At 41.9% G+C, this 16,665-nt stretch overlaps 1 protein-coding gene across 3 annotated transcripts in view; it reads right to left on the reverse strand.

Moving 5' to 3' along the window:
- The window catches only part of OTUD4 (OTU deubiquitinase 4), a 41,608-nt gene extending 26,463 nt beyond the window's left edge, over positions 1–15,145 (reverse strand). For 2 of the 3 annotated variants that reach the window (XM_033402685.2, XM_033402667.2), the window contains exons 1-5: positions 14,987–15,145; positions 10,583–10,693; positions 7,376–7,426; positions 1,720–1,766; positions 946–1,018 (exon numbers count right to left, since the gene is read on the reverse strand). In XM_033402685.2, the coding sequence (XP_033258576.2) occupies positions 946–1,018; positions 1,720–1,766; positions 7,376–7,426; positions 10,583–10,693; positions 14,987–15,145 (441 nt within the window). The remainder of the gene's footprint in view (positions 1–945; positions 1,019–1,719; positions 1,767–7,375; positions 7,427–10,582; positions 10,694–14,986) is intronic. The other variant, XM_033402676.2, reaches the window with a different exon arrangement.
- Positions 15,146–16,665: the final 1,520 nt, after the last annotated feature.

Consider the following 16,665-nt stretch of genomic DNA (forward strand, 5'->3'; position numbering starts at 1 on the left):
CCTAATGACTTGGGGAAATGCTTATGGGATCACAAAAATCACACACAATATATGAAAACAACGTTGATTTCAACTACCTAAAGATGAGGGTTGAAAGACTGTAAGAAAATATTCTAAAACCTTACTTTAAATAATGCTTACCTCTAAGAAGCAGAATCAAAGGTAAATTTTTTCTGCTTTACAGTTTTACGTACCTTCTAAATAGTCAATCACTTATGTGTATTGTACGTGTATAGGTAAGTCTTATGTGTATTACCTTATGTGTATTAGCATAAGTCAATCACTTATGCTAAGAAAAATACACACTGATTTTGCTTAGATTACGTCATATTCCAAAAATTATACTGGAAAGGCCAGATCCAGAGCCAAGCACCTTGGAAACCTGTAAGTCCTTATAAAGTCTATTTCACTCAGTTCCCTGCCCCCTTACCACCATTTGCATGGTGATAAGACACTTCAACTTGGCCTGGATGATACCAAAACAAAGTTCTCTAATAATGAATCATGTTTTTGTCCCCTTTCTAGGCTTCACATCATTTTTCAGTTGTTTCTGCTTTGTGACTAAATAATAGCACCTTAGCCAGTAAATTATCTTTACAATGGGAAATACATCACAAGTACCAAAGTATTTGTGGATGCAATCGCAGAACCCATTTTCACAAGTTGTTTTTCTATTTAATGTTTATATTGATGTAAAACAGTAATAGTCTAATTAATCACATACACTAATATCTCAATTTTTTTTCTCTAGTAAAATGTTATGATAGAGTTCAACATAGTGATTTGTGGGAAAAAACAAATACAAAATAATGTAACTCATGGATGATTAATAGGAACTTAAAAAAACTCAAAAAGTCACTTAAAAATTATAGCTTAGGCAGTCAAGATGGCAACTGAGTGGTTCTTTTACTTAAATCCTTTAGAAACACTTAGAAAAATTCTTACCTTTTCAGGAAAATTATTTTCAGTTACTTGTGAAGGAGAAACATTTGGTTCCCGGTAAATTATAAAATCTTTCCTGAAAATAACATGTAGAAATTACTTCTGATGAAATACATTTCATGAATTGAGATTTAATCACTCATTCATTCATTCACTCAAGAGCCCAGTATACACCAAGCAATATTCTAGGCACTGGAAATAGAGCAGTGAACAAAAGATAGTAATGGAATAACTAAGCTGTAACATACTTATATAAAAGTATCCTCGTAAAAAAAATTAAATTTTAAATGTAATTTGCATACATGTAACTTCAGATATAATTCTAAAAGTAGACCTCAAAACCAGAGGAATTGTGAAGATGATATTTACAAGGACATTTCAAAAAGAAAAAATAGCATTCACCTGCTCCGCTAATGGGCAAAAGTTGTAAAATTGACAATATAGCATTTTGCCTTTGTTCTAGTGGCCATTCAATGCTACCAGGCTTCAGAGTAGGACATCATTTCTCTAGAAGGCTGATGGTAAGTGATATAGTTTATAGGCCTGGAAAAATTTTTATATTCCATTCCAAAAATATTTGGAAAATTAAAATCTCTATACATTGATACCTAAATGTCAAAATCTAACTGATGCAATTAAAAAAGCAGAACATTAGAAAAGATGCTTTTACAACCAAGGCATAAAACTGCTTTGCTATTTTAACAACTTGACTACAATGGAACATGTTAATTTCCCACTGACTTTATTTTTGTTTACCTACATTATTACAGTGCTCACCTGTACATAAGAGAAAGGGCACTTATTTCCACTTGTCCAACCCATTCCTGTATTGAACGAAAAAGTTGGCACATAAATGTCTCCTACTTTTTACAATACCTTAATACACATCTTTATATGACATATCTAATTAGCTAGAAAAGCTCATTAATATTGTTAGTATTATGAATACTATAAAAACATTTCTATAAAACAGGCTATAACATATACTAAAAAGCAGCTCAAGTTTCTGTCACAAAAATCCTTAGTAACAGAACTAGAATAAGAGTTCCTATTGATGTGGCAAGATGACGGAGTAGTATCTCTAAGTTGAGAACTTGTTAAGGCAAAGACTCTGCCCTCCAACCTAGCACCCAGAACAGAGCCTAGCACATGATACGTGCCCAGAAAACGGGATGTGGACTCAAAGCAGAACTCAAGAATCAGGAAGGATGAAAAGGGGCAGGTCCTTTCTATTCAGGATGATTGAAGGTACAAAGAAAGCAGTGCCCCAGCAATCACTTTAACATGTGGTAGAAGTTCTAGTACTAAAGGAGTCTCTTTTAAGTCCTTAAGCTTTTCAGAAGGAAAGGGCCAGTATAGATCAAAAATTTAAATATCCATATACTCTTTGACCCAGCAATTCAACTTGTATAAATCTATCCTAGGGAGTTCCCTGGCGGTCCAGTGGTTAAGACTCTGTGCTTCCACTGCAGGGGGCACAGGTTCGATCCCTGGCCAGGGAACTAAGATCCTGCATGCTGTACAGTGCAGTCAAAAAGAAAAAAAAAAAAAAAAAAAAACTATCCTAAACAAATATTTCATATGTCCACAAAAGTGTATATAAACAAGGATGTCCACTATAGCTATTTGTAATAGTTTAAAAAAATTTTTTAAAGATAGCCCCAAGATTCCACTAATAGATAAGCAATAATTAAATAATTTTACGGTTCATCCAAACTATATATGGAAACATCATGCAATCATCAAAAAGAATGATGAACTGCCTTGGAAAGATCACTCAGACTATTATGTGTAAAAAGTAAGTTGGTGAAATAATCCTATTGTGCAAAACAAAAAATACATATATTCATAGAAAGAGGTCTGGAAGGATATATCCTAAGTTGACAGCGGAGACAGGAAGTTCAAGATGAGGGAAATGTAAAGATTTTCACTCTTCATTCTGTATTAAATCTTCCACCATGAGAATGTATTCCTAAACTACTTGTGAAATTAGTGAAGACTTAATACCAAGAGTTACTGAAAATAATGAGCTATGGTAAATGAATGCTGCTACTTTCTCCTTCAAAGAAAACAAATTTGAGATACGGAAAGATTTTAAGAGGATGGTTTGATCTCTCAGAAAAGGATCATCTTTCCCCCCAAAGACTGCACTTTAATAGTTCGCAAAAGTTGGCTCTGTTTTTCGAAATGCAATGGGTGCCATATATTGAAACAGACTCTTAAAATAGGCCTCTGCCTAACAATCCCAGCTTCTCATCGACTGCTACAAAAGATACCCTCTGGTATAGAGGAAACCCTTCCCTGAAACCAGCCTGCTTAGATCACAAACACAAGCTATATCCACTTTATGCAGAATCCACATATCCAATTTAGGAAATGGAAAACGATTCTACTAGTGTCAACACAATACCCCCTCTCAAATAATGTATCATTTTATAAATATTTAATCTTCAGAATAAATTCTGTTGTAGTCTGGTTAAGTACACACATCTATCATATGTGATATATGAATTATCTTCTTGTCTATTGTACCTTCTTGTCTTCTCTAACCAGGGTCAATTTTTAATTATTAAAAAAAAAAATCTATGTTCTATCAGTATCTTCTACCTTAAGGCCATAATTTTATTTACTCAGCACTCTGTATGATGTTTAATCTACTTCCTCATTGTGGGTAAGAGCACATCGTGTCTACAAAATTTACTTTAACTCAAGAACTACACTGTATCAAAAAAACTAATTTAAATGTTCTTAAATAGTCATCAAAGCAAACTTTTGTTCCTCAAAAGACACTATTAAGAACACTAAAAGATAAGATACAAACTGGAAGAAAATACTGAAGAATATATATCCAGTACAGAATTTATACTCAATATAAAGTACTCTTATAATTCAATAAAACCAATGTAATAAAAAAAAAGACAAAATCTATGAATAGACATTTCACCAACAAAGATATATGGATGGCAAATAAACACATGAAAAGATTCTCAACATTACTAGAGAAATGCAGGTTAAGATCACAATGAGATACTACTATACAACCACCAACACAGCTACAATTTAAAAGGCTGAGCATACTGAGTGTTGAGGAAGATGTAGAGCAATTGGAATTCTCATATATTGCTAATGAGAAAGCAAAATGGCATAGCCACTTTGGAAAACAGATTGGCAATTTCTCATTAAGTTAAACATAAATTTACCATATGATCCAGCATTTCCACTCCCAGTAGTATTAATCCAAGAGAAAAGAAAACATGCCCACAGAAAGACTTGCACGCAAATATTCTTAGCAGCTTTAATCATAACAGCCACAAACTGGAAAGAACTCAAATATCCATCAACTGGTAAACTGCTAAACAAACTGCAGTACATCCATACAGAGAATGACCACTCAGCAATAAAAAGGAACTACCGGGGCTTCCCTGGTGGCGCAGTGGTTGGGAGTCCACCTGCCGATGCAGGGGACACAGGTTCGGGCCCCGGTCCAGGAAGATCCCACATGCCGCGGAGCGGCTGGGCCCTTGAGCCACGGCCGCTGAGCCTGCGCATCCGGAGCCTCTGCTCCGCAACGGGAGAGGCCGCAACAGTGAGAGGCCCGCGTAACCGCAAAAAAGAAAAAAAAAAGCAACTACCGATACACACAACACGGATGAATCTCAAAATGTTTCCATTATGCTAAGTGAAAGAAGCCAGCCATATAAGACTATAAACTATTATCATTCCATTTTTTTTCGTCTAGAAAAGGCAAAACTTAATACATCAGTGGATATGGGGATGGGGGGATTAAGTGCAGAAGGAGGGCATGAGAAGCTTTGTGGAGTGATGGAAATGTCCTATACGATGTCTGTGGGCAGTCACACAACTGTATGCATCTGTCAAATTTCATCAAATTATAAGCTTAAAAATTTACCGTATGTCAATTTCACCTACGTAAAGCGGACAAAAATATATTCCTGCAAAAAGTCTGAGGCATTTTTCAAAATGTTCCACTGGTATTTTTAAGTAAAAGGAGAAAGATGCTTTCTCTGAGAATTGGATGAAGCAATGGAGTTTATCCATCAACTATATTTCTCTTTTCATTTCATACATTCCATATATCAGTGAGAAAGAGAAACAAAGGAAGACATAAATATTTATTGCTAATAATGAAGAACAAACGACTGTCCCGTTTGGTACCCGAAACACCTGGAGGAGGTTTGACCGGATTGGGGGGGGGTGCCCTAAGGGTAACAAATCTGGCTGGCCAGCACCCTGGGAAGGAAACACCTGTCCCACGTGCAAACACGTGCAAAATCGCAGCGACCTGCCCTCCCCGCTCCTGCAGAACCCCCCACAACAGTCTCAGTTCAGTTCACACTGCCTCATTTCCTCCCTCTGTCCCCTTCTCTCCACTCCCACTATGTCTCTGCTATCCTTTCTCGGACCCTCATAGCCCAAGAGCCTGAACTGCTGCACAAAGATGACTATAAAATGACACCGTGGGGTTTTTTTTTCTGATTAAAAATTAATGAACGGTCTTTGTTGTTTCCTTCATAATCTACAAAGGAAACAAAAATCACCAGTAGTACTACTACCTAGAGAGAACTGTTAACATTCTGGTGTTTAATCTTTCCTACCTGTTACATATAATGCAATACGGCTTTAACATGCACTCAACACACACAGACTAATCAATCAGGCACCCCAAATTGACAGGTAACCACGGGAAGTCCAAAAGCAACAAAATATATAATTCTTGCCTTCAAAGAGGCTTATAAACTAAGAGAAAAAAACCTACAAACTTCAGGAAAATGAATTTGTGTCCATTTTTGTGGGCAAAACTCAGTTTCAAAATCACGGAAATAAAAATGTAGTCTTGAGCGGATTTAGAGAAAAGATCTTCAGAGGGTATTTGTCACCAAAACTGGAGTAATACCATGCTTATTTTCCTTTTTTTACACTTACTATAGTGTGCCCACTTCTCCGTGTATTAAACAATTTTTCAAAACCACTGGAACTAGTCTTCCTGCCTCTGGTCTCATCCACCTCCAAACTACCTTTACACAAGATTCTTTCATCCATCCATCCATCCAGTTAACAAAAACACCAGGCACTATTCTCACTTCAAAGCAGTGAACAAAACATAACTCACTTCCTGCCTCAAAAAACTTGAAAAACTTCCCAATGCCAGATTCCCAGGCCCCAGGCGCAGAGACTTTGATTTGGGTCTGGAATAGAGGCCAGGGATCTGCATTTTTCCTGATGCAATGGCCTGTAGGCGATGCTTTGAGAAATGCTGGCCTCAACTATCAGCTCCAAGCTAACGAGGCTGGCAGTGATGCTCTCCCGTGAGCTCACCGCAGCCTGCCCTCGGACATTTCTCACCACCTCCCACCTTCGTGTGCTCCGTGCGCCACACAAACCCAACCGCTTTCTTTATCTGTCTTGCGCACAATTTTCACTACCTGGAAATGCCCTTCACCCTAGGCATTTCTTATCCAGAAGCTCTTCAGTGTTCAAGTGCCCTCTTACTCTCAAACTCCTGCTTTGCCTACCCAGCCAGGAATAAAAGTGAATGCCTACAGCATCATACCTATACTTCTTACGACACATGTACCTTCTCACTGGTATGAGATGTTCCCTACTATAGGGAAACTCCTGAGAACAGCATCCAAATCCCAGTCACCTCTGCCTCCCGGGTGCCTGGCCATTCTTGGCCCACAACAAGCACTCAAATTAGAGTTAGGGAAGTAAAGGGAGACACCAAACATTGATCAAACACCCTATTCCTATGTTATTATTCCCTTTCCTCCCTCTCTGACTCCTTCTCTTAGCTTTTTCCTTTGGTCATGTCATTTTAAACTTAACAGCGATTACCTCCGGGGATTAGGGAACATTCTACATGGTATGCCATTAACATTTGGATTTTTACACAGAGAACATTAGTTTTGACAGCAGAAGGAAAAAAAAAGAAAAATTCTTTTAACTTCAAAATGACTGAGGAAGTGCTGGCAATGGGACCTGGTGGGAAAGTGCTGTCCTTTTACTCCCAACAGTCTCTTCCTACTTCTCACACTGACCATTTTATGGGGAATGGAACCTCCATAAAAGAAACTGTCTTCTCAGTTGCCTAGGGAAGCAATTAAATATTGCCCTGTCCACCAAGCCCCATACACATACCAACACTGCACCCTGGAAATCATCAGCACTGTTATTTTAGGTCTTTTATGCCATTATGACAGATAAAGAGAGCACGACTGTCCTTATTGAGGCAACAGTGCACAGTACACAGCTCCAACTGTCTTCCAATTAAATGCTGCATAAAACGTGCACCTAAGATAGTAAAAGTTTATAAGGAAACCCCTCCATACACTGTAATATTAATCTGTCGTAATGAATTTTGAATACATTATTTAACATCTAAAAAACAGAAATATGTCAGATTACTGCATACCTGTGGATTTTCCAAACGCTTTAAATATTCTTCAAATGACCCTTCTATAAACTGCAAAAAGAGAAAAAAGTCTATTACAAATACATCGAAGCAAAAGTTAATCTCTTCACTGTGAATTACTGAATTTTTACACAAACCTTGGATACATCAGTAATACTAAAATATATATATTATATATACACACATGCACAGATAAAATCTAATTATGAAAATACATACATCATTAAGAAAACATCATAAACATACAAAAGAATTTAAAGAAGGAAACACTGCCCGGAAACATTTCCTGGACAGGATCTGGATGGGCACAGGGACAGCATCATGAGGAAGTGGTGGAGAGCAAGCACTGTGTTGGGAAGACAGGAGCCACCTGGCCAGCAGGAGCAGGGCCACTCGGTGGGGTGAGTGCAGTGAGAGAGGAACTCAACTGCACACCTATTCACAGAGGGCCTGGGGCCCAGGCAGGACTATCAGACTTAGGGAGAAGACAGTTCAAGGTCCCAGCAGGTGACACTGTGAACAGAGAAATTACATGATAAAAGCAGCACTTAAAGACAAACCTGGTAATGGCCAATGCTTAGAAGATAATTAAAGACAGATGCACTAGCTAAGAAATATTAGTTTACTAATAGATATGAATATTCATTCTTAGGTCAGTTATACTAAAAACAAGGACAGGAACTAATAATGCTAAAGATCTTTTGAAGAATCAACAAGATTTTTCTAATATGGCCTGCTTCATTGTTACTTTAACATATAAAAAAATTGAGTTTATTCAAGCTATATAATAATGTTTTTTGCTTTTCTCACAGCAATTCCACTAATTTAACTGAAAGATCTAAAAAGACATTTATCTGAAACACCAAATTCAATTTTATTTAAATTAGTCTCAGTTAATTTAACAAAGTGATACACTTAAAACCATTAAAATACATCCCCGGTCTATAAAAATCTTTTAAATGCCCATGGATTTTTTTTTTTTTAAATAATATCCCACTGTGTGAATGGACCACATTTTATTTTTCCATTCCTCAGCCCCCACCATCTTTTTTTATTTATGTATATATATATATATATTTTTGGCTGTGTTGTGTCTTCGTTTCTGTGCGAGCGGGGGCCACTCTTCATCGCTGTGCACGGGCCTCTCACTATCGCAGCCTCTCTTGTTGCAGAGCACAGGCTCCAGACGTGCAGGCTCAGTAGTTGTGGCTCACGGGCCCAGTTGCTCCACTGCATGTGGGATCTTCCCAGACCAGGGCTCGAACCTGTGTCCCCTGCATTGGCAGGCAGATTCTCAACCACTGCACCACTAGGGAAGCCCCCCATGGATTTTTTTTAAGACGGAGATTAATTCCTTTATAGATTGTATACTGTCAAATTTCCAAAAAGTATCCTAAGGTTCAACACAGACTTGTAATAAAATAGCCACATATTTCAAATATCCCACCAATCAGAGGCTACTGTTCTGTATTAGTTGATTATCTATAGACTTAAAAAAAATAAAACAACCCCACAGAACCATTTAAAGTTGCAAAAGACCTAAGCCGTGTTCTGACACAAGCCTGCATCCAATCTGAGATTCTCCTTTCTAATCAGAAAGTATTCATCTAGGCCCCAACTAACCATGGTCAGTAAAAAGGCACACCCTTCTTCCCATGAGAGTCTTTTCCAATTCTGGCCGATAGAAACTGTTAGAAGTATTCATTATAAGGAAAGCAAAACTTTCCCCCTTGGAACTTTCAACCTCGGATGGTAGAGCTAAATAAATATATGCAAAGCACTTAAAACAACGCCTCCTGGCAGACAGTAAATGCTCAACCAATGTTAGCAATTTCCACTGTTGTCAACAGCAGCCAATAACAGTAATAACTAATTCACCTGTAATTTCTTCAAATACTCAAGGACCACTCCACTCCCCTGCCCTCCTCTCTGCTATAATACTCTCTTATCTAGCCTCCACACTACCAGCTTTTTATTAATAAAACAAGTTTTCAAATCTCCTGATCAAGCAGGTACCTCTCCTTCCTGGAATATATTACTGTCCATCTTATAACATGGCACCCAGAAAAATCTCACCAGTAATAAAATTTTGCTTGAAAATAGGAACTCCAACCCAAGAACACATCTAAACACTATTTACCTATTAAGTCTTGGAACTGAGTTATATGCAAAGTGTCAATGTTCTTCTGGCAGTCAACGGGGGGAAAATACCACTGAAAGTTGTCAGATGATAATTCTAGTCATAAAACCAATAACTAGTAAATCCTATAAGGCTTTCAATGTAAAATGAAAATAGGTCACTGTGGCATTATTTCACAGCCTACTACACACTACTGAGAAAATTACAGTAAGTTGATATTCTGTTAACTACTAATTAACTATACTACATTCTATTAACTACTAATCATTATTTACATAATTACAATGCTTTGATAGGTAGTTCACAATGATGAACCCTGAAAATTAAAAATTTATAAATGCCTCCTGATAAAATCAAAGGCTCAACTCTAGCTATGCTCAGCATATTTCTTATACCCTAAGTGTGCAATTTTTACAATTCACATGGGGTCGCCAATCACGGAAAACTGTTAACCACAAGACCTTACTCCCTGATCACATCAGACAACGCTCACTCCTAATACACAAGGGTCCTGCCTAAGTCATCCTTCCAGCCTCCACAGCTCAGTGACCCATCTGTCACAGACGCTTTCTAAATGTCTGAATAAATGAATACCACAAAATGGCCTTAAAAAAAAAAAATCACAGCTGTAACTGGATTTGAATTCCAAAAAGCAGTTTTTTAAAAAATTTTTATTTATTTTATTTATTTTTGGCTGCATTGGGTCTTTGTTGCTGCATGCGGGCTTTCTCTAGTTGTAGTGAGCGGGGGCTTACTCTTCGTTGCGGTTTGCGGGCTTCTCATTGCAGTGGCTTTTCTTGTTGTGGAGCACGGGCTCTAGGCACGCAGGCTTCAGTAGTTGTGGTGCACAGGCTTAGTTGCTCCACGGCATGTGGGATCTTCCCAGACCAGGGCTCGAACCCGTGTCCCCTGCCTTGGCAGGCGGATTCTTAACTACTGTGTCACCAAGGAAGCCCAGCAGTTCTTTTCTATAAGGGTTATTTTCAAAACCTGTATTAAGATCCAACCCACTTGACATTCCCACTAGACCATTCTAAAGGTTAAAATGTAAATATAAGTCAACACACCATTACATGTTTAAAATTACAAATTACCGCTTCAAATTTCTCTCGGTTCTCTCGAAGATAATGAATACAGGCCATTCTGACTTCAACATGGCGAGACTGAGAGTGCAGCACCTGCAAAGGAAAGAGCAGCACACTGTCAAGCACTTTGTTAGAAGATTCAAGCTACGACCTAGTGCCTTCTTTCACACCCAACATAACCTCACAACCAGCAGACATCCGCCTCCCTTTCCCTTACTATCATTTCTAGCTCTTTATTCGTTCCCACCTCTTCCACTAACCAGAGAGATGACACGACACATACAAACAGCAGTACTTAAGCCAGATGTCACTCTATAAAGAGCTTATTACCATTTCTCCTTTAAGTCACTGAAATTACTCCTTTGGGGAAATCTTTGCAAACTTAAGACACTTTCCTCTCCTGGCCAGCCCTCTACTGTAACTTTGCTCTTCACAAAGCAAGGCTAACAGAATTCCTGCAATGCAGGGCTTAGCCTCATCCTATGCTTGTTGCAAAAGAGAACAAACAGGAAACTTCAACACAAATCGTCTTTGAGGCTTTATGCCCATATGAGATAAATTTCTTTTTCCCGGTAATTTTGAACTATTTGCCTTATGTATAAATTTAAGTCCACCGTGGTTTCAGAAAAATTAAGGCACTCATTCTTAAATCCTTTAGCTGTCAGGCTTACATGATTCTTGAAAGAACATCCAGGGAGCAACACACAGGATGCAAACGTGCCCCTGTGTGCTGTCATCCCAACAGCCTTGAAACTTGCTCTTTTGCCCAAAATCTTAAAGCACCACCTGAAATAAGTCATACTACAAAGATGATCCAAATCCTCCCACTTTGTAGCCTCTGTTTTCTTCTGTTAAACAACTAGTTCAACAAAAGAATAACTTACTGGCATTTTGTCTCTTATAAAAGTCTAAAGCTTTGGTTTGAAACCCTCTGGCTTAACTACCATGCTAAAAAGAGATTTTTTCTTTTTCTATAACTAGGTGTCTCAAACGAAGATATTCCTGGTACTCTACAAGGTCAAGGTAGGAGAAAAAAAGCTGACATATAAAATAATCACATCTCAAACTACTCTCAAGGCCTCTTGAGAATTTCTATTATTATAAAGTAACTTTAAGAGTTATAGTTCCAATTAAGTGATTCTCCCTTATGTTCAGAGTGAGCAGAGAATTCAGGAAAAGGGAAGCTCCAGCTGCACATTCTACAGGTCACTGTGGGCAACAGCCAGGGCTCATTTATACCCACAGAACCAAAGGCACAACTGTTTAGACAGCTAGCAGGTCCCTGCACACTGAGACACACTGAAGATGCACTAGCTGAGGTGAGCAATGAATTTGTCTTCAGCATACTAGCTGGTTTTTCAGCTTAACAGAGTATGCCGATATTGTTGTCTTGGGTACTACAAAAAAGCATCCTTACATATTCTAAGCTTCCAGCACTGGAAGGACTACCCAAATAGTAGTAGATTTGAGTAGTAGAAAAAATAACCACCACACAATGTTTTTGCCAATTCAACAATTGACAATTTAGCAACACTTCCTTCACAGAAGCTATGCTAGACACTATTATGAATCAACGTATTAGTCTGAGTAAACCACAGTGTCATCCGATCAGGCTTTCCTGCCATTAGTAAAGTGGAGCTAGTCTTAAAGCCATTTACCTAGCAACAGGTGGCAGACATAAGTGAATAAAGCTTATTTTCCACCAAAAACAATGACAGGCATATCTCTTGTTTTTTCTCCTCTTTTAACAAAGATTTTATTAGCACATGAAATCTGAACCTGTTACTCAGAAGCAAAACTCTCAGCAACTTCTGATCAAGTGCGGGGTGCCGGGGCTTTACAAAGCCAAGCACTGTTAAGAGAAGCAAGGTTAAATGACAACTGTTTAAAAAGCGTAATATTGTGCAAGTTCAAGGACACTCAGGAAGAATTCAAATGGTATGACAAATATCTTTGCAAATCATTGTATACATGAAAATAAGCTAGAAATAGGAGGCTTTCCAATCTTTACTTAGGGCAGACGGTGATAAACACTGAGAAAGGCCGAGACGCACTGCTTCTCCAAGTCCTCTAAGAGCGCCCTATTTTTAGCTCTAGGGCCACAGAGCTGATTCAGGTCAGGCCTCCTGTAGGCCCACGTCCAGAACTGTAAAAAGGGAAGAGACTATCTAAATCAGGTAATTTGGAGGGAAAGACTCCTGCTAATTCAAGTCTCTCCCTCTCCATTCCCCCCGCCAAAGGCCGCCATTTAGGTTACTTACTGTGACTCCTTGTTAGAAATTATAATTATTTTGATATTATTGGAGAAATCGTTGGCAAAAAAGTAAATCCTCTGTACACATTTTTAAAGGGCAGCCTGAGGCTGCTGTCTGTTACTGTCCTCCGCCTCCCCCTGCAACGCACACACTGCCTTTGGCCATGAAGGCTATTACCTTTGGTCCTTGTCTACTGAAGAACTGAGCTGCCCCCAAGAGTCACAGTATTAAGCTTTCTAAAAGCTCAGTATACTAAAAGTCAGAATCACCTAATTGGAAGGGATAGTCCCTTATGCCTAACTTAAATCCCGTCACAGTAAGATACAATAAAAATGTGTTAGCTGATGTTAGCAATGAGTTCTTAGTGTAACCAGCTAGCTCTTGTTCCTTTCTACTTAAAAATAGAGATTCTGTATAATCAAGTTTGCCAATTATCTACAGCATGTAGTACTGAAACCAGACACACCTTTCTGCTTCAGCATAAACTAGGATGTAGATAATCCAACTCCAAATAAGCACCATACTTCCCTTATTTCTATTTGTTTCCCCCTCCTTCCTTACCAAATTCTTGCTAAAGCTAACAATATGTATCAATAGGGACTGAATTCACTTCCACCTCTTCCTTCTGCTTCTGGAGGTGCTAAGGAGTCCAGGGAGGCTGAGGCAGAGGAAGCAGGACAGATGGAGATCCAGGAAACTCACGAATGGGACAGACTGTTTACCTTCTCATAGTAAAGACTGGGATGTGTTTGTGTGAACATATCCCAAAGCAACATTAGCACATCCTAAAATTCTAAAAATAAGAGACATCTATTGAACTAAAAAAGAGCTCGATTTGGGAAGCTTTGAGAAGAATGTTTGAATGACAATGCCTGCAACAAAATGCAAAGGTTTGGAGCTTTGCTAAATCCATTTCTTGTTTAAAAAAAAAAAAATGATGTTATGCTACTAATGTGAAAACGAGGGCCTTTGGAAAATAAATGGCTGGCCTTTGGATATTGAAAAAAATAAGAATAGACTGGCCTATAGATGTTAAGTAAAACATTTACTCACAAATAGAAATTGTGAAAGCTACTTAGCATTCAAAAAAGGTGAGAGAAAGAGAAACAGAAAAACTCCAAAGGCGGGGAGGAGACAGGAGGGGTGGACCTTAGGCCAAAGGAAAGCAAACTGTGAACGGTAGGAAATACACACCAGGGCAGTAATGTGAAACTTTTGTCCAACTATTTCAACAGCTATTTTTCAATACAGGATGGGTTTTGCTGACTGGATACCTACCAACTACAGTATTATATAACAGGGAATAAGCTCTCTTACAAAAAAAAAAATCAGAAACATCTTCCCAAGAACTGTGGTAGGAAGTGATTTTGACCATTAAGGGGGAAAAATTCGGCCAAGGGCCTAAAGAACTCCAGATATACCCTTCCTTCCTACTACCAACTCCAAAACAGACTTTATTTTTAAGTCAATTATTTTTAGTACACGTACACTGCCTTGCAGAGCATTAAAAAAAAGAGTGGAATCTGCTCAAAGACAATTCTTTGCAAACATTCTACCTTTTCCAAAGTCTGGCTTTCCCAAACTGTACATTTTCCCCCTTCTGATTCAAGCTGACATCGGCGGGCTTGGCTACCCTCCGTTCCAAAGTCCAGCAACAGGAAAAAAAATCATGTTCCGCCAGTTAAGTCTGGTGCACCACCTCCTCTAGGAAACATTCGGCTTACTGGTGGGAACTCTGTGCTTATAAAACCAAGAGGAGGGGAAAAGAACATTTCGCCCTGTCGCCAGCCATCAAGCAAGGGTACAAGGCTCTCCGCAGGCCTCACGGGCTGGCCTCAACTCATTACCTCTTCGCCAGGAGGAACGACACCCAGATAATTTACAGGTCTTTAAGTTTCGATTTAGAGCTTCCAGACCCGGAGCAGCGTCCGGTTCCGGCGCGACAATGGGCCGCTGTGAGGACGCCGGGGCCACGCGCAGCCCGGGAGGTAGGCGGCCCGGCTCGCCCGCCGCTTCCCACCCGGCCCCGCCGCCTCCCCGCGCCCGGCCCCGCCGCCTCCCCGCGCCCGGCCCCGCCGCCTCCCCGCGCCCGGCCCCGCCGCCTCCCCGCGCCCGGCCCCCGCCCCATTACCTGCTCCGCCACGGCCCGGAACAGGCACGACCCGTCCTTGGCGACCAGTTTCCGATACAAGCCCAGTTTCCGCAGATAGGCGTCCATGGGCGTCGCGTCCTCCCGGGGCGCCGCACCGCCCTGGTCGCCGCCGTCTGGGGCGCCGACGGCCGCCTCCATGTTGCCGGTCGCGCTGCAGGCCCGGCGCGGCGCGGGCTAGCCCCACATGGCCGCGCCGCCGGCTCCTCGACGCCCCGGCCTGGGGCGGGCGGCGGCTCGGGCTCGGGCTGGGCACGCGGCGGCGGCTGCAGGCGGCGGCCCGAGGCAGCGGTCCGCGCGCATAGGGGAGCCCTGCCTAATGCATGGCCAGGCGCACGCGGCCACCTCCCGAGGGCCCACGCGCCCAGGGGCAACGGGGGAGAAATTCACGAAAACCCGAGAGCTAGGAGTCACTTCCCGGCGGCCTCGCCGCCCGGCTCAGCAACTGCGCCCGGGGGTCGCCGCCCGCACAAGTTTCCTTGTCCCGACCCGGCTGAGGCGAGGAAAGCCCTGCACCCGAGCGCGCGCGGAGCCGGCTCAGGTGAAGCGAGGCCTGCGGCCCCAAGAGCAGGAGCCGAGGAAGCCGAAAGAGAAAGACGCGGCCTTTCGTCTCCCCACCTCACAGGAGGGCGCCGGAGGGGCGGGGAGCGGGCGGGGGCGCCCAGCGGAGGGCAGCACGCTCGCAGCCCAGATTTTGTTTTCGCTTTCGGCCAGACAGCGGAGAGGACGGCGGGAGGTGTAGTTTGGCCAGCGGCAGGAAGTCGGCTTGCGGCGGGCGGGGACGCGCGGCCGGCCTACCCGGGGGAGGCGCCCGGGAGGCACGGGGACTACAAGTCCCTACAGCGCGGCGCCGCCGCAGCCGCCCGGAGCCGGCTTCGAGCTTTCCGGGCACAGCGTCCGCGAGCAGGCCGAGGGTCTCAGCTAGCCGACGTGCAGCAACCTGCGCGCGCCGCCCCGCCCGGCCGTCCGCCCACTGCGCCGCGGGGCCGCGGCAAGTGCGCGTGCCCTGCGTGCGTGGAGTCGCCAGGGACACTGAGGCTGCTGGGTCGGCCCTTTGTGTATTTCCAAACAGAGGGCGCACCTGTCTGCTCCCCTCCCCGGCCTCATCTCCTGGCGTTTCCATGGAGGTGGCTTTAACGGCTTAAACAGAAAATAGAGCTAATTGGCGAAGGCTCCTGGAACTGGCACCGTGCGGGGCGACACAGGCTGTCCATAAATCAACCGTGGCCTGCTGATTCCTATTAGAGATTAGATGTACAAGCTCGTGCACTATAGCAAGATGATGCCTTTGCCACAGACATTTTGGTTCACCGTGCCACTGTAGCTGCCCACCGCGGCACAAAGAGATGGTCGCCGGTCGGAAAAACTTAGATATTTTTTCTTGAAAAATTCATCTCGTAATTGCTTGATAACGTGCTGGACTTGCCCTGGGTTCCAGCAGTGCTTGCTGGAGGATTCCCGTTCAACTTCCCACCCTACGAAGCTGAATGACAATTTATGCTTTAGAACCTAGAATTTATCCAGCATGTTTTTGTGACACCAGAATTTTATTTTTACTAAAGTACAACAGCATCTGGTGTCCTAATCATTTAAAGACATGGTTAACCATAAAATCTACTCCAGCCTTGAGGCCATGGTGTGCCAGGATGGGGCTGGGGGGA

Source organism: Orcinus orca, chromosome 4 (genome assembly GCF_937001465.1).
Source record: "Orcinus orca chromosome 4, mOrcOrc1.1, whole genome shotgun sequence".
Lineage (NCBI taxonomy): Eukaryota > Metazoa > Chordata > Mammalia > Artiodactyla > Delphinidae > Orcinus > Orcinus orca.